This window comes from Contarinia nasturtii, unplaced genomic scaffold (assembly GCF_009176525.2).
Source record: "Contarinia nasturtii isolate CC-2019 unplaced genomic scaffold, AAFC_CNas_1.1 Cnas_scaffold_187, whole genome shotgun sequence".
Classification (NCBI taxonomy): Eukaryota; Metazoa; Arthropoda; class Insecta; order Diptera; family Cecidomyiidae; genus Contarinia; species Contarinia nasturtii.
The window spans coordinates 7,864,902-7,883,425 of NW_022197544.1; the positions used below are offsets into that span (position 1 = coordinate 7,864,902).

The window sequence follows — 18,524 nt, forward strand, 5'->3', positions numbered from 1 at the left end:
ACACACACACACACACACACACACACACACACACACACACACACACATTTCAACATATGATATAGTTTTGATGCTCAGATTTGGTTACCCAATAATACCGATACCATACCATATTATTTGATCGCGCACAAACAATAATTTGTAACTTTAGACAAAATGTGTTTGATGTAAAACTGACACGAAGGTTGAATAATGATTGCGCTTTCATTGAATCCATTTAATTGCAATTTCAGATAAAAAAAATTAAATAAACAATGTACAACAACAAAAGAGTCAGGCACACGTGAAGTGTACTTCGTCTGTCGTGCAATTTGATGCTTATCACAAGTGGTAAGTGTCATCATAATATATTAAATGAATGCCAAAACATTTTAAAACAAGTCATAAATGAGTGCTGTTTGCTGCTAGTTTTGCTGTTCCCTTTGCATCTGACGATTACAATCGTCATAACTACTACTGAAATGCGATCGCACTCTAAAATAAGAAGTTAATCAATGGAAAATATACATGCGCGCAAAATTGTGAACACAAAAATAATAATAAAAAATAAAAACGTATGTGTGGCGTGCACGTATATAGCTACTGTTCATCGGTGCTTTTAATGTTCGCACATACAGGGTGTGCCCTGAAGAATAATGCTGACTGTTTCAATTTTTAGTTCAATTCAAAACGTATTTTCCACGGCATAAATACGATTGTAAAGTTACAGGGAGTGCGAAAGAGCAAAAGATAGAGAGAGAAAAAAATTGAGTAAAATAATAAAACAAATGAAATCACGTTCACCGAAAGCGTCGAAAAGACATATTACATATTTGAGAGAATGATCATCAGATGTGTAAAATGCAACACGATCAACGTGTGGATGCCATTTACTTTGACCGATCATAATAATGTCCAGAAATAATTACACGTTGTCGTTCGTGTTCGGTGTATGTGTCAACGCACATAATTTGAAATGAACAATTGTCGTTTTTGTTGTTGTTGAATGAAAAGTTGGTTGTATTACATAGGCTCCCTCCTCTTTCAAATTTTATATATATAATATATATATTTGGTCGGCGATAAGTCATCATTTATTGGTACATTTGCAAGCCATTACATCAAATCATTATTAAGCATTGACAGCATTGGCGCATTCAACAGTGAACGAAGCGAAGCACAAAAATAACACCCAAACACACTCACACTAGCGACCATGCACTACCAATCTAAAGTATGAATGATGAGTCGAGTTGTTTTATGTCACTTTGCCATTCAACCGGCTATCGCATGTATTTTTTTTCGTTAAATTGCGTAATTTTCGTTAAACGCATTCTATTATTACATATATATTTTTTAGTTTAAAGCTCATCGCATACACAGTCGGCAAAATTATTTTGCAATTTAAATTTTCTTCCGGTGATGTTACGCTTCTCCGGCAATTTTTTTGCACACACTTTTTTGTATTTGTTCAATTCTCTTCCGCACTGTTTTTTTTTTGTTTAGTTAAAGTCGTGCTTGCGACAATTTGTTTTTTTTTTGTGTACGATGACACATTACATAAATTTTGTCATGTTTATTAATATTAATTCATTAACGTGTTTATTAATTCGATAAACATTCGACCGACAACGATGTGCGGGTCTTTGGTGCGTTGTAATGCAAACAAGAAAATGTCTTGATAAACGCGGAATAATTCAAAGATAAATTCGATGGGTGCATGAACAAGAAGCTAAATACCAAACAATTAATTAACATAAATTATATTTTTTTGTGTGGAGTTTAATAAATGATGATGTTTTGCACTTGTTTCAATTAAATACAAACATGTTAACTACGACAAACTATTTTCTTTTTGTTCATCGAAGCAGCTAATTCGAAATACCGATTGAAGTTCATTTGCAAATTACCATGATGTAATTGTATTTATTTTTTGATATTGGAATTTCGATATATTTTTGTTATTCTCTCGCCGTAAAGTTGCACAGAAAACATGCACTGATTTAGTATTTGAATCTATCTTTGTTTTCTGTTCTTCAAGTGACGTTAAAATGTATCATTGTGCGCGCACAAAACCGGATTTGCAGTTTTATGACTTTATTATTTTATACAATGATTAGGCATTTCAAATTGGTCTCTGATCCTAATTAAACCAGTCAGAGTAAGTGTGCAAACGAATACATCGACAAAAACAGGTGCATCTCGCAAGGGGAGCACATTATTTAATAACAAAAGACTATTCAGCATCGCGTCGCTTCACCGATCGGTTCAAAGCAAAACTGATAGAGAGAGAGATGTGCGCGGGGGGGAGAGAAAGAAAATATCAACATAAAAACGATCGGTTTTAGTGAGTTGACGAAATTTACGTGATCGCACATTTTTAAATGTGAATCCGTTCAAAAGAAACAAGATTTAATCACCAAAAACGGATTCTCTTCTCCGCTTTTGCTGTCATTTTCAAATTGAAGCGAATTTGGAAGCGTACACACAATTTCTTTTTAAATCATTGTTGTTGTTTCATTGTCGCAACATCGACACTTTTTGCACTTGATCAGCATCAGCATATTCATTCGGAAAAATATGTTTAAAATGTTTAATTTGTGTTCATCGTCCAACGCATCGCACTTTTTCAGATTTGACCAACAACAACGGTGATACTCAAAACGTAGTAGTAGCAGCAGCAGCAAAACAACAAAACAAAAATCAAACGCATTCCATGCGACGCGAGAATGTTTGAAAATTGTTTGCAGAAATTTGCAAGAGACAGAAGCGGTTTTAGGTAATAAATTGTCTGTGCTCCTTTTTTGTGTATATTGTTATTGCATGCAACTCATTCCGTGCATCTTTGCTCGAATTCAATTATGTATCATGCGAAGGCATATCGATTTATTTGGTACATAAATTCTGCGTTATTGTTGTAGTTCATCACACACACACACACACACGCACATACCTATATTGAATTGTTGCTATAGCCGTGCAAAAGATTGCAGGTAGAGAAACGGGCAAGAGTGGCGATCATCGATACGCACAATCGAGCAACCAATGCACCAAGAAATTTGAGCGAAAAAAAGAACGAAAAAAAGCACACATCGAACCAACGAACGAATCAAACGAAATAAATAACTAAATAAATAAATACGTACGTATTTAAAGAATGTGATAAATGTCTAAATATGCAATTTTGCAAACGTGTTATGCTTTGTGTGTTTGTGCTGTGTAGCTATGTGTGGTTTCTACGTGTTATGTGAATTTGATGCATCGGCAAAGGCGTTAATGACCATGAGCACAGTCGACGCGAATACGGTTGGTAGCGCGCACACGCGCCTTCACTTTAAAACTCTTTCAATTGCCTGTGTGTATATGAATTGAGAAAAAATATATATATCCTACCACATTATCGTTTCGCTCTGTCACCAGTTAGCGAACGAGAAATTCGAAAGAAAAAAAAGATTTACTCCTTTTTTTTGTATTCTGATCGGAAAAGAAGAAGACGATCGTATTGTTTGCATTTATACAAATCCACGACTTGGTTTTTCGTTCGAAATGAATTATGCGATCAAATGCAAGATTTTCTACTAGAACATTTCTAGTGGCAAGCCCGAGCCTAATCCATCCGGCCATAGAATGAACACATCGACATCAGATGCAAAGCAACAGTAGTAGTAGCAACAGCGAATAAAATACAATTGAATGATGAAAAGAAGAGGAAGAGAGAGAGAGAGAGAGAGAGAGAGAGAGAAAGGGCAATCTAGATTCATTTCGCGGCTCTACGATACTATATATTGAGCAATACAATATAAAATCGGCCTTTCAATCGAAAGACACTCTATCCAGTTCACCGTATCGGTTGCCCAAGACCGCAACCAAAATGAGAGGGAAAAATCAGGAACTCAACGAACGAACGGTAGCAAAAAATGCGGTCATTAGCAAAGAATGATCGATTATTTGTTCTCGTGGTGTACAAAGTCGTTGTTTTATAATGTTTGCCGTCATCATTTGCGCTCATGCGCTTACATATTCTCTGCTCTGCTCTTATTCATTTTGAATTCAGCGTATATGTCCTATGCGGTTAGTGTGTGTGCGTGATTCTCTCGCGCATTAAATGGCACTTGGTTGCGGTTGTTCTCTATGCATCATCATCGGCAGGCAACAACAGCATCAGCCGATGGCATCCGCATAACTTAACACTCTCAATATGACGTTATTTTCCATACCGACCACAATGTGTTGTGTTGTTGCTACATTTTGGATGCTATTTTAGACTTTAAAGGCAATCAATATGCACAATGTCCTCTCACCTCTGGTGATACAAGCAATAATAAAACGAGAGATATGGTAAAAGTGAGAATGTGAAAAAGAGAGACAAACAACAATAACAAGAAAAAAAACACACTTTAACACTTGTTCATTTGTTTTGTTCTTTGACACAGTGTTCTAAGTTCGATTCGCCGGTTGTGTACACATCTCACGTATCATGTAATTAAATTTTGATTTTTTGGAATTCAGAACGAGGTAAGAAAGACGCAAAAGTGACGAAACATGCAGAGGAAACAATAAACTTCCCAACAAACAAAAATGTAATGTTTTTTTATTCATTTTAACGTTGAAAAATGTAATGTTTTGGCCCAGTTTAGTGGTAATTTTTGAAAGAAAATTGTATGCAAAAGAGTAATATATTTCAATAGAATATTTCCATTTGTTTTATTTACTGGTGTGAGACTTGATGTCGGAGTTGAAGTTTAAAGCATTTTTATAAACAATAATCGCATCGCATACATAAACATTTCTCTTTTCGATTGTGTTTACATAAAACGTTTCGACAGACTCCGTGTGATAGCTATGTGTGTTCGTTGATTAACAGTATGCTTCGTAAGCAATAACAGCATTTGATACAACGTATTGATTATTCATATGCATTTCTGTCTACATATACATTATGTATCACTCTGTGTATTCAGTCAGATTTTTCTTAATTTGCTTGTGTCAGCAAAATTCAAATTTCAACCGAAAATCACACATCTCTCTTTGTTTATAATTTGACATTTCTCGCCGACGTTCATTTTGCTTGTTACTTCAAATGTGTACGGTGCATTGTGTTGATTAGTTTCAATCGTAACATTTCAGAAGGAGTTGTTTTGTAAATCAGAACACAATATATTCTGATGGTGAAATGAAAGTGACTAAATAAATCGTTTTCTTCGACAACACAAATAAAATCTCATTTTCATCATATCAAAACGTTTGAAAAACAGTTTCTGTTCATTTTCAAGATTGTGCTTCAAACCAAGAGTGCTGTTATGCTATTTTACAAATAATATTTTCATACGGTGATTTACATTTCGATTTTGATCATCGGCCATTTTTAATAAACGTTTACTTTTGTCGATTCAACAATAATTCCCTATAAATTCGGGTGCATTTTTGAGGTGATTCCACAGTTTAGTAAAGAATTTCACAGCAGTAAGCGTCTCTTTGACCGCTCTATATTTGTATATATATTTTTCAAATGAAAAAGTGTTTTAATTAAATTTATGCAATTATTTAATCTCTCTCGCTAGCCTTGTGTTCCAATTGTCGACCATTGCATCGTGAATACAACATTTTCGAACGCGCTTTTTGTCATTTTGCAGTGAATGTGACAGTGTTGTTGGTAAGTACTCAAAAACGAACCATTTTTCTTGATTTTTTTTTTTTGAAGTGATCAATGGACTGTGTGTCACGAATTTGACAATTTTTTCGTGTTTTTTTTCTGAACAGATTTAATTTTCATTAAAATGAAGAGGAGACGTGCAAAAATAAATTCAGCCTTTAAGAAAAATACGGCAAAATTGAACGACAATGAAGAGTTGCGATCGATAAAACTGTCAGCGCCTTCGGTATTCAAGTCTGAATATTCGGAAGCGCTAACAGAGCATTTTTTCCATAAATGCTACAATGGTACAGTAATATGCTACCTAGGTTCGACATTGTTTTTATATGTTGTCAACCTTGCAGCAGATAACGATGATCGGCAATATTTCATTGACAGTGATGGAAAAAATGTTATACGTGAGTGTTTCGCCGCCGTATCACGAGAAAATTTGGAAAATCCAAAACAACCGAAAATACCACGTGGATTCCTTGAAATGATTGCCGATGATCAATTTGAATGGCCAAGTAGGTACCAAATGGGCAACGCATTTGAATACTTGAATCAACAATATTTGTCAAATGTTACGACAAATTTGACAACGCATTTAGATAATATATTGGAGAACTTCTTGCAAATGATTCGCTATAAATTGAACGAAGACCCTAATCGGCTCATAAAATTTGATGGCATTGACATAAGAAATGCAAAGAACAATCTTATGTTCAATCAAGATTGTACCGGAGGCGATCAACACCGAACGAACAAAATGAATGAGTTGTATGAACAAGTCGCCGTACGCTGTTTACCATCATTTCGCGAACGTTTGTCAATGATTGAATACATCGAGAAAAAGTGGTTTGAATCGTTGTGGTTTTTCATCTTCATTCAACGTGAAATAAGTATATTTTTGGAAGAGCATCACGATCTTGTGCAATTATGGCTACGACACCAACGCCATCCGCTTTTTTATTGCAAACCTTCCAAGCCATTGCCACCAAAAATAAGAAATTTCACCGTCATACCGATATGTGACTCGAAGTTGAAACACATTAAATTCGATCAAGATGATTTGATGAGCCTGCTGGCCCAATGGAAAGTTGTGCCGAAGATATTTAACAATGATCATGGAGGGCATAATATGTATAGCCGTAACTATTACAAGGAGAACGAAGATGAAGCATGGGCCATTTTGTTCAACATGGACAAAATCAACGAGATCAAGAAACCGAACCAACAGTTTCATCATATGATAGTCTGCGATAGCGTTTCCGCGTCGGTATTGTACAGAACACCAAAGCCTGAGATCGAGAATACGGAGCTGCATCGACAAAGAATCAAGCAAAAACTCGAAAACAATGAGTATAAATACATCGTCGCAATTGATCCCGGTATGAAAACATACTTAGCCGGAATTCGTCGGAATATTGAAGATCGCACTGAGGTGAGTTTATATTTAAATAAAATGTTTTCTACAAAAATCAATGCTCATTTTTAAATTTTTTTGTTAAAGGAAAATTTCAAGATATCTTCGAAGTCATATCATTGGGGTGCCGGACAAAAAGTCAGAGACAAAATGGGAAAGCGTATGACTGCCAGATTCACGCAACGAGAGCAATTGGACCGTGAAAGCTATCCATCGATACCATCACCGCGAGGAATCCGATGGAGAAATTACGTCAGGCATCGATTAACCATGGTGAAAGATGCAGTGGCTGCATATGCTCGGCGACGTTATGCACGACTTTCGTTTGACAAATACATCGGGTCACAAGGTGAGAAAGATTGGCTGGCGAAAGTAATAACAAAGAATGAGCCATCGCTTATAAACATCGGAGCAGTGGATATGGCACCCAATTCACCAATTGGCATAAAAAAGGGAAAACGATGCCCAGGTACACGGCATCTTCAATGCAGCGTTAAAAAACTTGGCCATTCAGATGTACACAAAGTGAATGAAGATTTCACATCTCAACACTGTGCGAATTGCCAGAAGAAATTCCCGATTCAAACACAAAAATATCGATTCAAAGTGTGCCGTAACTGTACTCGCGATGCACCAATACCACAAGAAATAGAACCGTATATCTCACTACCACGGCTAATTGTGACGAAGAAGAGTCAACGACGCAAAAAGAAAGATAGCTGCGTGAAGAAATTGATCGCAAGAGGCATCATGGATCCAGCAAATCAACCAGCAGAATTTCAACCAGGGCGATTAGAGTCAAAGAAAATGTACTTTCTGAAAAACTGGCTACTAAACCCTGTGAATGCAATTCAAATGGGAGGCGACGCTGATAAATATCCGGAACAACAACAACAACAGCAACATCAAAAACGATTTTGCACCGTTTGGCATCGAGACATTGTTGCGGCTAGATGCATCATGTACAAAGGTAAACACTGTAATTTATTTGATATATTTTCCAATAAATTAAATTGCCTCTTATTAATTACAGGTCTTTGTTACATATTCAATTTGGAAATGCACAACTCGTATGTCAGAGCACCAGCACCTCCAAGACCACCATTGCGTAGAGGACAACCAGCACGCAGAAGAGCCAATGCAAACGTTGTTCCAGATCAATGATTAAGCAGCGTCGAAATCAAAAAGAAAAAATATAATAACTCTGGTAGTTAGTAGCAAAGCTTGTATTTTGTGGCTTTGGTGATTGTGTATAGTACACATTGTCTAAATGTGTAATTGTACACAGTTCAGTACAGATTTATCTGTAGGTAAGTATTATTTTATCAAATGTTAAAAATGAATTTAATTTGGATGTGGCGCTCAGTTAAATAACATTCGAAAAAAATCCATTTTCGCCGATAGAAATATGGCTCTATAGATTTTAGCTAACTTTTTCTTCCACTGGTGACGTTGAAAATGACTGAAACTACACACAAATCCGGCCACAAAATTGACCGTCAACATATGCCCGATAATGGATGAATTTGCCCCAACAATTGTTTATTGGGTTAGAAAAAGACGAGAAGAAACAGAGGCCAGTTGGGGAAAAAAAAAACATACATACTGTCGATAGCAGCACCAGCAGCAGCAGCAGCAGCAACAACAATAACAACAAAAAACGAAACATTTTTCATCCTCAATATTCGATAATCACTTGCTTTCATACGCATTCATCACACCTCGACTAAATATACACGTGCTTTTTCTTTAGTGTTTTCATTCGTTTGCTCTCTTTCTCAGTGTGTATCTCTTTGCACCATTGTCATTTTCTGTGTTTCGTACGTTGCTTCTGTATGTATGTACAAGTAGAGAGCAAATATTTTTGTGAAATTTAATCGCTGCAACAGCAACGGCAACGACAACACATACAACATGTATAGAGAAATAATGAAAAAACAAAAAGCTTCACCGAGGGAGACAAACGCAAAGCAATGCATTTTTAAGAATCGTACAAAAGCGAAACAAATATCATTAGCCGTAGGTTTTTCTCTCCTTCTCTCGCTTATTGCACCGTTTTCTTTTCTTTCTATGACCGTTTTAAGCGTGTGCATGTGCAAAATTGATTATAGGTTTCCTGTTTCAGTAGTCGCTTTACAATATTGATTATATTTGAAATATATAGAAAAATACACACACACGAGTCGAGAAATGAATGCATTTCAGACAGTGTCGTTGAAGTTATTCGCACAACGTATAAACTCTGTAACTACAGCGCGCTTATACTGGATTGAGAAGGAAAAGGAAAAAAATTAAAGCCAATGTGCTAAATAAGAGAATTATTTACACTAATCGTTTTGTGCGAACTCAATAGGTTTTCCTCTAATTTTTACTCATAATTTTTCTTTTTTTTTGCTCGCGCGCGCACATTTGTGAATGTGTACGATGCAACAACATCGCACAGACGGCCACCGAGTATCGATGCGTTCCACATGACAATAATTTTGCAAAAAATGTGTTACAGTGTGAAACGGCATTTAATCGTGAAACAAATCCCAAAATTACCACCGTCAACCATGTTTCGTATGAACTTTCGTAATTTCGAAAATGTTCAAGTTCCGCAATATTTGTCCAAATTACACAGTTTGTGCGATCATTGTAAGCTTTACTTGTGCTTTGAGCCTAATTTTTTTTTCTCTCTCTGTCTCTCTCTATCTGTGTGTCGCATACAGAATGTGTGTAGTGGATTTTCCATCATCGGACGATGGCAGTCTGTCATCATTGACAGATGTGTGTCATATTTTATCTTGCAATTATGTCGAATCGATACAACGAAATATGTCATATAATTAATCGTATTCATATTCGGAGACTCATAAAAAAAACGATGACATCTTTGGGTCATACAAAAAACATTTGTTGGCTTGAAATAGTGGCATTGTTTTATTGTTTAAAATCAAACTGATTGTCAAATGCTTAAACAATGTGGTCATTTTGTGTAGTCTCGTTTTGTTATCGAAAATTCGATATGGACAATCGAATGACGTGTTTGGGTATCGTGCTTGCACGATTATTTTGTTCGGTCCGTCGCAAATCGACTAATTACATTAAACAGTAATATTTTTCAGTTTGACTTTTCTTCGCTCCCATACATCCGTCGTTTTCTGTCACTTTGAAAATGACCCCTGAGCTTTATCGTTTGTCTCGTTCTTTCTTCGTTGTTGTATTGTTTTTTTTTGTTCTCATCTTTAAGTTGTTGCATTTGAAAGCGCTGCGCCGATAATTAGTTTTATTGTTACTCGTAGCCAATGAGTCTCGCTGTATATTCAGCGCAGACATAGAGAATGTGCGTGGACGAAACGGTTTATGCTAAGCAAAATAATGGTGGCCTAAACTGTGTGACTATGACAACTAGCACGATTTAAAAGAAAAGATCGAAAAAAAGGTGACTATAAAACGGCCAACCGAAAACAATTATCGCATTGACTGACGGGCGAGTCGAAATAATTCAGACACAAGAAAAACTACTTATTGGTTAAACGATTTTCAATTTTCATACACGAACACACACACACACTACTATAATCTATTCATGAACAAAATAAAAATCAGCGCTTTTGTACAATAAAAAAAGACACCAACAATACCAATTTTAAGCGCCTATTGATTAATTGACTGAAAGAGTGTTCACTGTTCACATCTCTCTCTCTCTTGCTTTCAATGAATAAAAATAACTATATGGCCATTACACAATGCAATCAAATGGGGAATAAAAGAGTCAAAAATTGATTTTTCTCCCAATGTGGAATGGGTTCTGTACGCTGTAAAATGTGTGTGTGTGTGTGTGCGCACACAGTGCGTGGATGAAAATGTGTTTAAACAATGTTTAGCTGTAATATTATACACTAAACAAGCGTAGAGGACACGCCGATTTGATTGATTGAACTGTGTTCGAGCTCGCACCAGAAAAATACTTGGGAATGAAAAAAAATACGAACGAACTCTCACAACGGCCAAAAAAATACACACTCGAGAAATACTCTTCGTCTAATCGAAACAAAAGCACGAATCAGAAAAGAAACGATTTCAAAGAATAATAAAAGAAAAACGTGAAACAAATTAGTTGCGATTTAAATTTTAAAATGATTTCCCATTATCATTTCGTTACACGTTTTAATGTATTCAAGAAGTTTTTTTCTTTTCTTGATACTTATGTATGGTTCGGTTACAATTAAAAAAAGTTTGCGTTTCAAAGCTAAGCCACGGACAAACGATGGACATAGACCACCATCCTAATGCAGCCTTTTTCGCTGCTGTTTGTTCCCAAGAGTGTGTGTGTGTATGTAATTCAATTTGATTTTGTGTTTTGTAGAAAATCGATTTCCAATGAACATGAGCATTTATTGAAATAAATCGGCAATCGTGCATATATGACCTTTTTATCATAATATCAATGGATGGAGTGCGAGCTATATTTGAAATTCCGAAAAATTGTCTCTTTTGAGTTTGATTCGATTCATGTGCGTGATTATTTATTCGATTTCAAGTTTTTTTTCCCCGAAAAATATGATGATATTTTTTTTGTTTCTTTAGATTATTGTTTATATTGTCAATGTTCTTTGGGGCACATCAAAATCGCGCGCCCATCACGACATTCAGTAGAAATTTTCTTTTTTAATTGTATAATTGCTAGGCCAAGACCAAATCAACCATATTTTTTGTTCTTCTAGTTGACAAAATTTGTTTTCGAATAACACCTCTTTTGTACATCAAACTACGTTTGTGTTTTCGTCGCTTACAATGGGCGCATCATAAAATTTTTACGTGAAAATAACAGCAAACCATTTTCATCAATCCTTTATCTATCACCGAATTTTTTTCGTCTTTCATATCGTTTACCAATGGCATATATGACAGATCCGATAAATTATTTACGATTTGAACGGTCAACAAATTTATTTTACACTTTAAGAAACCAACCATTTTTGTGAAGTAATTGATTTCAATTTGAATAAAAACGAATGTGGTACCATTTAAGCCGTCGGTATGACTTCAACACGTAGTTAATAGGCATGTTAAACATGTAAAATATTTAAATTTTCAAAATTTTCAAAGAGACAAGATTATCTGCCTTACATTTATAAAATGACATATTGCTGCATTTGAACTTGCATACAATTGAATTTGCCGTATAAATTCGTAGGTTTGACGAATTTCGCGATTAGTTGAATACAGATTCAAGTGACTTCTATTTTAGTAATTTGTATGTCTAAATTCAGACTCCCCAATTGTTTCAAACTCAATGAATGGCATCTATTGTATATTTTGTATACATTTGCGTTCATTTCACGCGGAAGTGTTCTTTGTATATGTGGCAAGAAAATTGATATTGTCTCAATTAATGAACTTTTTATATTGGGATAATCGATAGCTCCTCCATTTTCATTTGAAGAAAAAAAACCGGAAAACGTTTTTGTCCAACAAACATGAGCAATTCCATTCATATGTTAATCAAATTGTTAACATTCTTAATAGCAGCCTGATTGAGACCATCACAATTGAGCTTGTGTCTATGTATACACACATGTCATGGTTTTTTAATTGATTTCGATGAATAAATCAGTTAATATGCTTGCTTCAGAAATTGCAAACAAGTAATTTATCAATCAAAGTATTGAAAATTCAAGAATTTCGTGCAAGGGGAATGTCACAAAGAACGTACTAGAATTATATAATTCGGAACAGGTCGTAATAGGTTGAAATAGTTTGAAGCAACGTAAATGTCAACAAATACACTGTACTGTAACATTAGGTTTTTAATTCAGTCATCGGCACCGAAACATTTCAATATTTTTGTGAATATATTTTTTTGTATAATTTAAATAAATGTATTAAACATTTACAACAAAAAGTATATTCACAAGAATATTGAAATGTTTCTGTCACCATATCGGCGTTTTTTTTGACATTTACATTACCACTAATTCCAAACTATTCCAACCTATTTCGACCTATTCCGAATGATATAATTCTAGTACGTTTTTTGTGACATTCCCCTTGATTTCGTGGCTAAAACGTGGAAAATAATCAATCGATTTTGTTTGGCAAAACATTGAAAGTGTCATAAATTATGTATGGTTCATATATGAAAAATGTGTGTTGTCATTATAAAACACCCAATAGGAAAATAGACATCAGTTTAAATAAACAATTATGAATTGTTGTGTGAAATATGTTGTTTGTGTGTGTGGGTGTGTGTGTGTGCGATTGGAACTGAAAGAGGGACAAAATGTGCAGAATAAAAAAAAACAACAACTTCAGAATCTCTCAGGAAAATCAAACCTTTTTGTTTTCACGCTGTGCTTATTTAGACACTCAAACGGTATGCTTACGACAAATACGCGCGAAAAAGGCTTCGAAAATTTTCTAAATGGTTGGCGCAAAAAAATATGACGCAAAACAATTTCAAACCCACCAACAAGTTTATATTACACATTTAAAATGTGTGGAAAAAAAACCAACGACGCGATGACTATTTAATAAAATTCCACGAAATGTCAAGACGAATAGAGTGATAAGTCGGACCAAACCATTTTTCTTCTTCTATAAAGTCGTCTAGCAACGGTCAAATAAAATTGAAAATGGAAGCGATTTTATTGCAATTAATTATGCATTGTATCAATACATATTTTGCTGCTATTTATGCACAATGATCGTTAAGTGTAATTTTCGCATTCATTTAAAATATATAAATGCACACTGATGGGCATTTTCGAATAAAGAAAAAATGTGAGCAAATTAAGGACATATGTGTATTTTTTGATTGAAAATTGGAGCGTCAAAACGTGAAAAAATAATGTCATGGGTTAAACAAGCAATCTGCATTGGACGGAAAATGGTTTAAAATATTGATTTGGCAGCGAATAATGAACCTGCGTTCGTTTTTTTAAAAAAAAAAAAAGCTAAACTACTCACAACGATTTGCCAAAGTGGCGTTCTACGGGCACGAAAATGATTGCTGGTTCAACGTGATATTTTCATTTATTTAATTTGTACGAAGAAATAACAACGGAACGAACAATGAAAATTGTTTAAAAGGAATAAAATCTGGACTCAAATGTAATTAAATTATATTATTCAAGTGACACTCAAATTTAAATTCTACTTCAGAAAAAAAGAGAAATAACTACACATTTTTTATATACAGCATGCAATATGCAGAGAGAAACAAAAAAGCTGTCTCTTGGTGGTTTCTAAGCCGCGGGCAAAATTCAAAAACTTAACTTAACATTCTTCGCTTGATTTTTTTTTCGCTTCTTCTTATTATTGTTTTTCCTCTGGCTGACTATTGTCATGGATTTATTCTTATTTTGCATGCATGTTGTGCTAAAGTAGGTTTTTGAGTGGTTTTTTTTGCTTACCGGTTGGTGACAATTGTATGTTGGTTGATTGTGGCAATGAGCCGCCGCCAGTGGCGAGTGGTAATCTCGGTGGTTCCATATTCCAAGGGGCACTTGGCAATGGTCCAAAATCACTATTCAAATTTGATCCAATCAACATTATATGACCACTTGCGATGCAAACCGTGTGTCTGTGTCGTCAAATGTTTCTGTTTTTAATTTCGGATTTTTTTTTGTGTGTGTATACTTGTGTGAGCGAGATTGAGAATGAATATTTGGATTTAGCCTTTACGACGGGTTCGGTTTTTGTCTTTTTTCAGTCAATCTTTCTTTTGTTTTGTCGATTTTATTATCTAGTTTCAAACGGCATCAACTTAAATTGTGTGTGAGTTTGTGTGTGTTTTTGGGCTATAGACTTAACTTAATCAAATCAACTGGTCTTTATTTATGGATTATTAAAGGTCTATTTTATTGGCTATTTTGTACTTCAAATTTTTGTCTTTTAAGATGAGTTAATATACACAAGTATTTCTTTTTAGTTTTTATTGTTCTGTTCGTCACTTGAAAATGATGTGATGTCTGTTATCTTAATTGTAAATCTTGTATTAGAGTTCGTTTTCTTATATATTTTTTTGTGAGTTTAGTTTGGATTCTTATAAGTTTAGCATCAAAACAGTTTTATTATCTTTTTTGTTTTCTTGCTCTCTCTCTCTCTATCTCTTTCTATCTTCAACTGATCTTGCTGCATAATCCCTGTCGCTTAAAACATTAGGAACACAATCACTTCGTATATCACAAGAATCTCTCGCATCGAGTCTATCTAAATCACATAAAAAATTATTAAATCGGTCTTTGGATGGTTCTATTCAGGCTTTCACTTTTGATTCAAAACCAATTCGTTTTATTTATTTTATTTTTTTATTCAAGTTGAAATTAAACAAGAGCATTTATAACGTTCGCGTATAGAACCTTCCTTTAAATGTTCATGATGATCCCTTTTAAAATCATCTTTGAGTCAGTTTGTTCGCACTAAGTTAAAGTTTTTCACTTGCACAACACTTGTGATCGCGAAGATATAATCACAATTATCACTATTTCGGCACTTTATTTTGTCTTTTTTTATTCTTCTAAAGAGAATCAACTACTGATTTTTTTTTTCATCCAGACGTTGCGCAGAAATACTCGGAGAAAAGACTCGTTATGATAAAATATATAGAAAAAAAAGAGTCCAGTGTCTGCGCAAAAAGATCAATCACGGCAAGTGTATTTTTTGATGCGAACGAGAAAAAAAAACTAAAAATATCGATACGATGAGGTTTTTCGAATCAAAAATGATTTTTTTCTCTTTTTGTTGGACTCGATTTTTTTGTATTCAATCTAATGCTTTGGATGATTCAAAGTGTTTGAAATAGTTACTAAACACAATTGATTAAAAAAAAACGCACCAAACGGCAAGAGCGGCTGTTTCGAACTCGTTTAAATTGTATTAATTCGATTGATACGAAGCCGCTGTTATTCGATACCGATGTAAACGGTTACAGTAACATCGCACGACTAAGGAAGGAAACCAGAAGCAAGAAGGTTTGAGCAAAATCAAGCACTCGTGAGCATACCCCTTAAATTGGTGTGTTGTGTTGTTTTTTTTACTTCTTTATTCTTCTGTCTTCTCTCTTCATATATTTCTTTCAGTTCTTCTTTTCTTTTCTAGCGTGCATTTATTCACCGTCTCTGTCCATCCACCTGGTTTCGATTGTGTTCAGCGTCATTGTGTTGCTCTGGTCTGGCTGTCTGTTTCTTTCTTTCGTATGTTCTTTTCTCATTCGCGATCTATGAACAAATACTGTGCATCGCATATACAAGCGTACGCGTATGGTGTCAATACGTTGGTTCGACGCGCTTGTTGTCGTTACTTTTCAATGGTTATTTGATATCTGGTATCTATCTCTTTCTCCCTCTCACTCTCTCTCTCTCTCTCTCTCTCTCTCTCTCTTGTCTCGGTCATTATTCATTCCATTTGCTTTTTCTTGGGCTGCGTGTATGTGTTGGGCCCGTTTGTGGGATTGTCCATATGTGTGTGTGCGTTTGTGCTTTTCTCGTGTGTGTTTTTTTTTCAATCGTTTTGTTATTTTTAGATGGAATTGTGCGCCTTTTTTCTCAATTTATTTCACACCAAAAACGCAACCACATGCACAAAGTCGGCTTCAATCAAATCGTCTGATTGTGTATAAACTGTTTTTTTTATTATTATTATTGTGCTTATTCTCTCTTTCTGATTCTTGGTCAGTGAGGTATTTTCGTGTTTTTTTCTTTCAGTTTTGCAACCAATTCTTCAAATCTATCCATTTCGTGCAAGCGTTTAGATAAATATCTATGTGTGGATGTGAATCTAGTTTCATGTTATTTTTTTGTTGTTGTTGTTTTCTATTCATTGCACACGGTCAAACTGTGTTTGGCTGCTGGTGGACACGATTTTGCTCTGAATTATTCCATACCTATTTATTTTTCGCAAGCATCTCACATACAACATTCAATACAGCCCTCTGCAATACCAAGTGTTCGGTATATTTTTCAAATTGCACCGAACCAGGCCATCATTTTGAGTATCAATTCAACCAGTGAAAATTGATTGAATTTTTAAACTGACGGTAAAACATAAGAAAATGATAATTTTTTTTGAACAATTCAATTATGTACAAATAAAAATGTTCAAAAATGGATTGTGTCAATGTCAGAAAAAGAAAATGACACCACCAATCAAATGAATTTTAATCGACTGAATCAAATTAAAAAGTACTTAACTTTTAATTCATCTTTTTTTCCACCATGCGCTCTATATTCTGGCGCGCCAATTATTTTTCAATTGTCAATTATGAAGAAGAAGAAAAAAAATGCCCCCCATCTTTTTATAAAATGCACTTTCAAACGTTTAATTCTAAAATGGTTCTTCGTTTGATTCGTTTTTTTTTCTTCATTAATTCGCTCAGACATTTTCCACTTTATTCATCACTTCATTTTCGAATGATTGATTGACAAGCATTCTTGAAGGTGTTTCGATATCTTACCACGTTTTTATAGCATAAACGTTTTTAATTTACATTTGAATTGATTATTGTTAACGATTGAAAATTCATGTGATTGTCCTTCGGCGTTTGATATCGTCCGAAGCATAGTTTTAACGAGTGACGATAAAAAAAAATTGTCGAAAAAGGGAGCTTCTCATTTAATTTCGAAAGAAAATTCCATTCGCCGACAATTAATTCCAACATAACCAATTATATCACTAAGGGATGTTTTTCCTATTTGGTGGGAACTAAATTGCGCTATTAAGAACGAAAATCACGCTATATTTTGTTAATTTAACGAAAAAATTGGGTATCTGTACGATTTAAACGATGAATTTCATCTCTTATTGTACTGAAAACGTTTGTTTCTTTCTTTCTTTGGGCTGGAATTTCGCGTTTTGTCGGTAAAGAAAAGAATGTGATTTCAATTTTCTCCATATCAAAATGTGGGAGTGTGCTAAATTTTGAAATTCCACTATTGTTTCTATTTATTACATGACGCCTTACCTCTCTCTCTCTCCCGCTCTCTTTCTCTCAATCACCTCACGATCGCTTTTCTTATTGTCAGCCAAACGAGAAATGTTGTGTGTTGCTTGCGAATCATTGGCCTTCGCATTCTATGTGTACATGATATAATTTATTCTTTCATTATTTCTTACCACTTACTCGATTTGTTTTTTTGTTTGGCGTTGAGCTTTTTCCTGTTTCAATGTTTGTTGTGTTGTTGTTTTTTTGCGTGAATTTGTGTTATTGTGAGTATTTGGTGTGTGTGTGCTTTCTATGGCTTGTAAATTCGTTCGTTCGCTTCGTTGATTAACATTTGTGTTTGGTGTAGTTGCTTATGAAGCGAACGTTTTACCACTGAGCTCGTCGACAATTTATGTTTCTTTCACATTTGTTCCGATTTATGGGCAAATAACTAGTTCGTTATGTACGTGCTTGCGTTGTTTGAATAAATTCTAATGAGTAAAGTATCATAAAAAACCGCGTCCGAGCACTCACACACACACACACACACACACACACACACACACACACACACACAC

General features: G+C 34.8%; 2 protein-coding genes across 4 annotated transcripts in view; one reads left to right on the plus strand and one right to left on the minus strand.

Annotated features, from left to right (window-relative positions):
* The window catches only part of LOC116352317 (paired box protein Pax-6-like), a 28,647-nt gene extending 12,691 nt beyond the window's left edge, over positions 1-15,956 (minus strand). For all 3 annotated transcript variants that reach the window (XM_031784822.1, XM_031784821.1, XM_031784823.1), the window contains exon 1: positions 14,438-15,956. In XM_031784822.1, the coding sequence (XP_031640682.1) occupies positions 14,438-14,576 (139 nt within the window). In that variant the 5' untranslated portion in view covers positions 14,577-15,956. The remainder of the gene's footprint in view (positions 1-14,437) is intronic.
* On the plus strand, positions 4,954-8,444 carry LOC116352316. Its single transcript, XM_031784819.1, has 6 exons — positions 4,954-5,158; positions 5,253-5,442; positions 5,541-5,632; positions 5,740-7,055; positions 7,125-7,954; positions 8,199-8,444. The coding sequence occupies exons 4-6, from the start codon at positions 5,757-5,759 to the stop codon at positions 8,203-8,205; spliced, it is 2,136 nt and encodes a 711-aa protein (XP_031640679.1). The 5' UTR covers positions 4,954-5,158; positions 5,253-5,442; positions 5,541-5,632; positions 5,740-5,756; the 3' UTR covers positions 8,206-8,444.
* Positions 15,957-18,524: the final 2,568 nt, after the last annotated feature.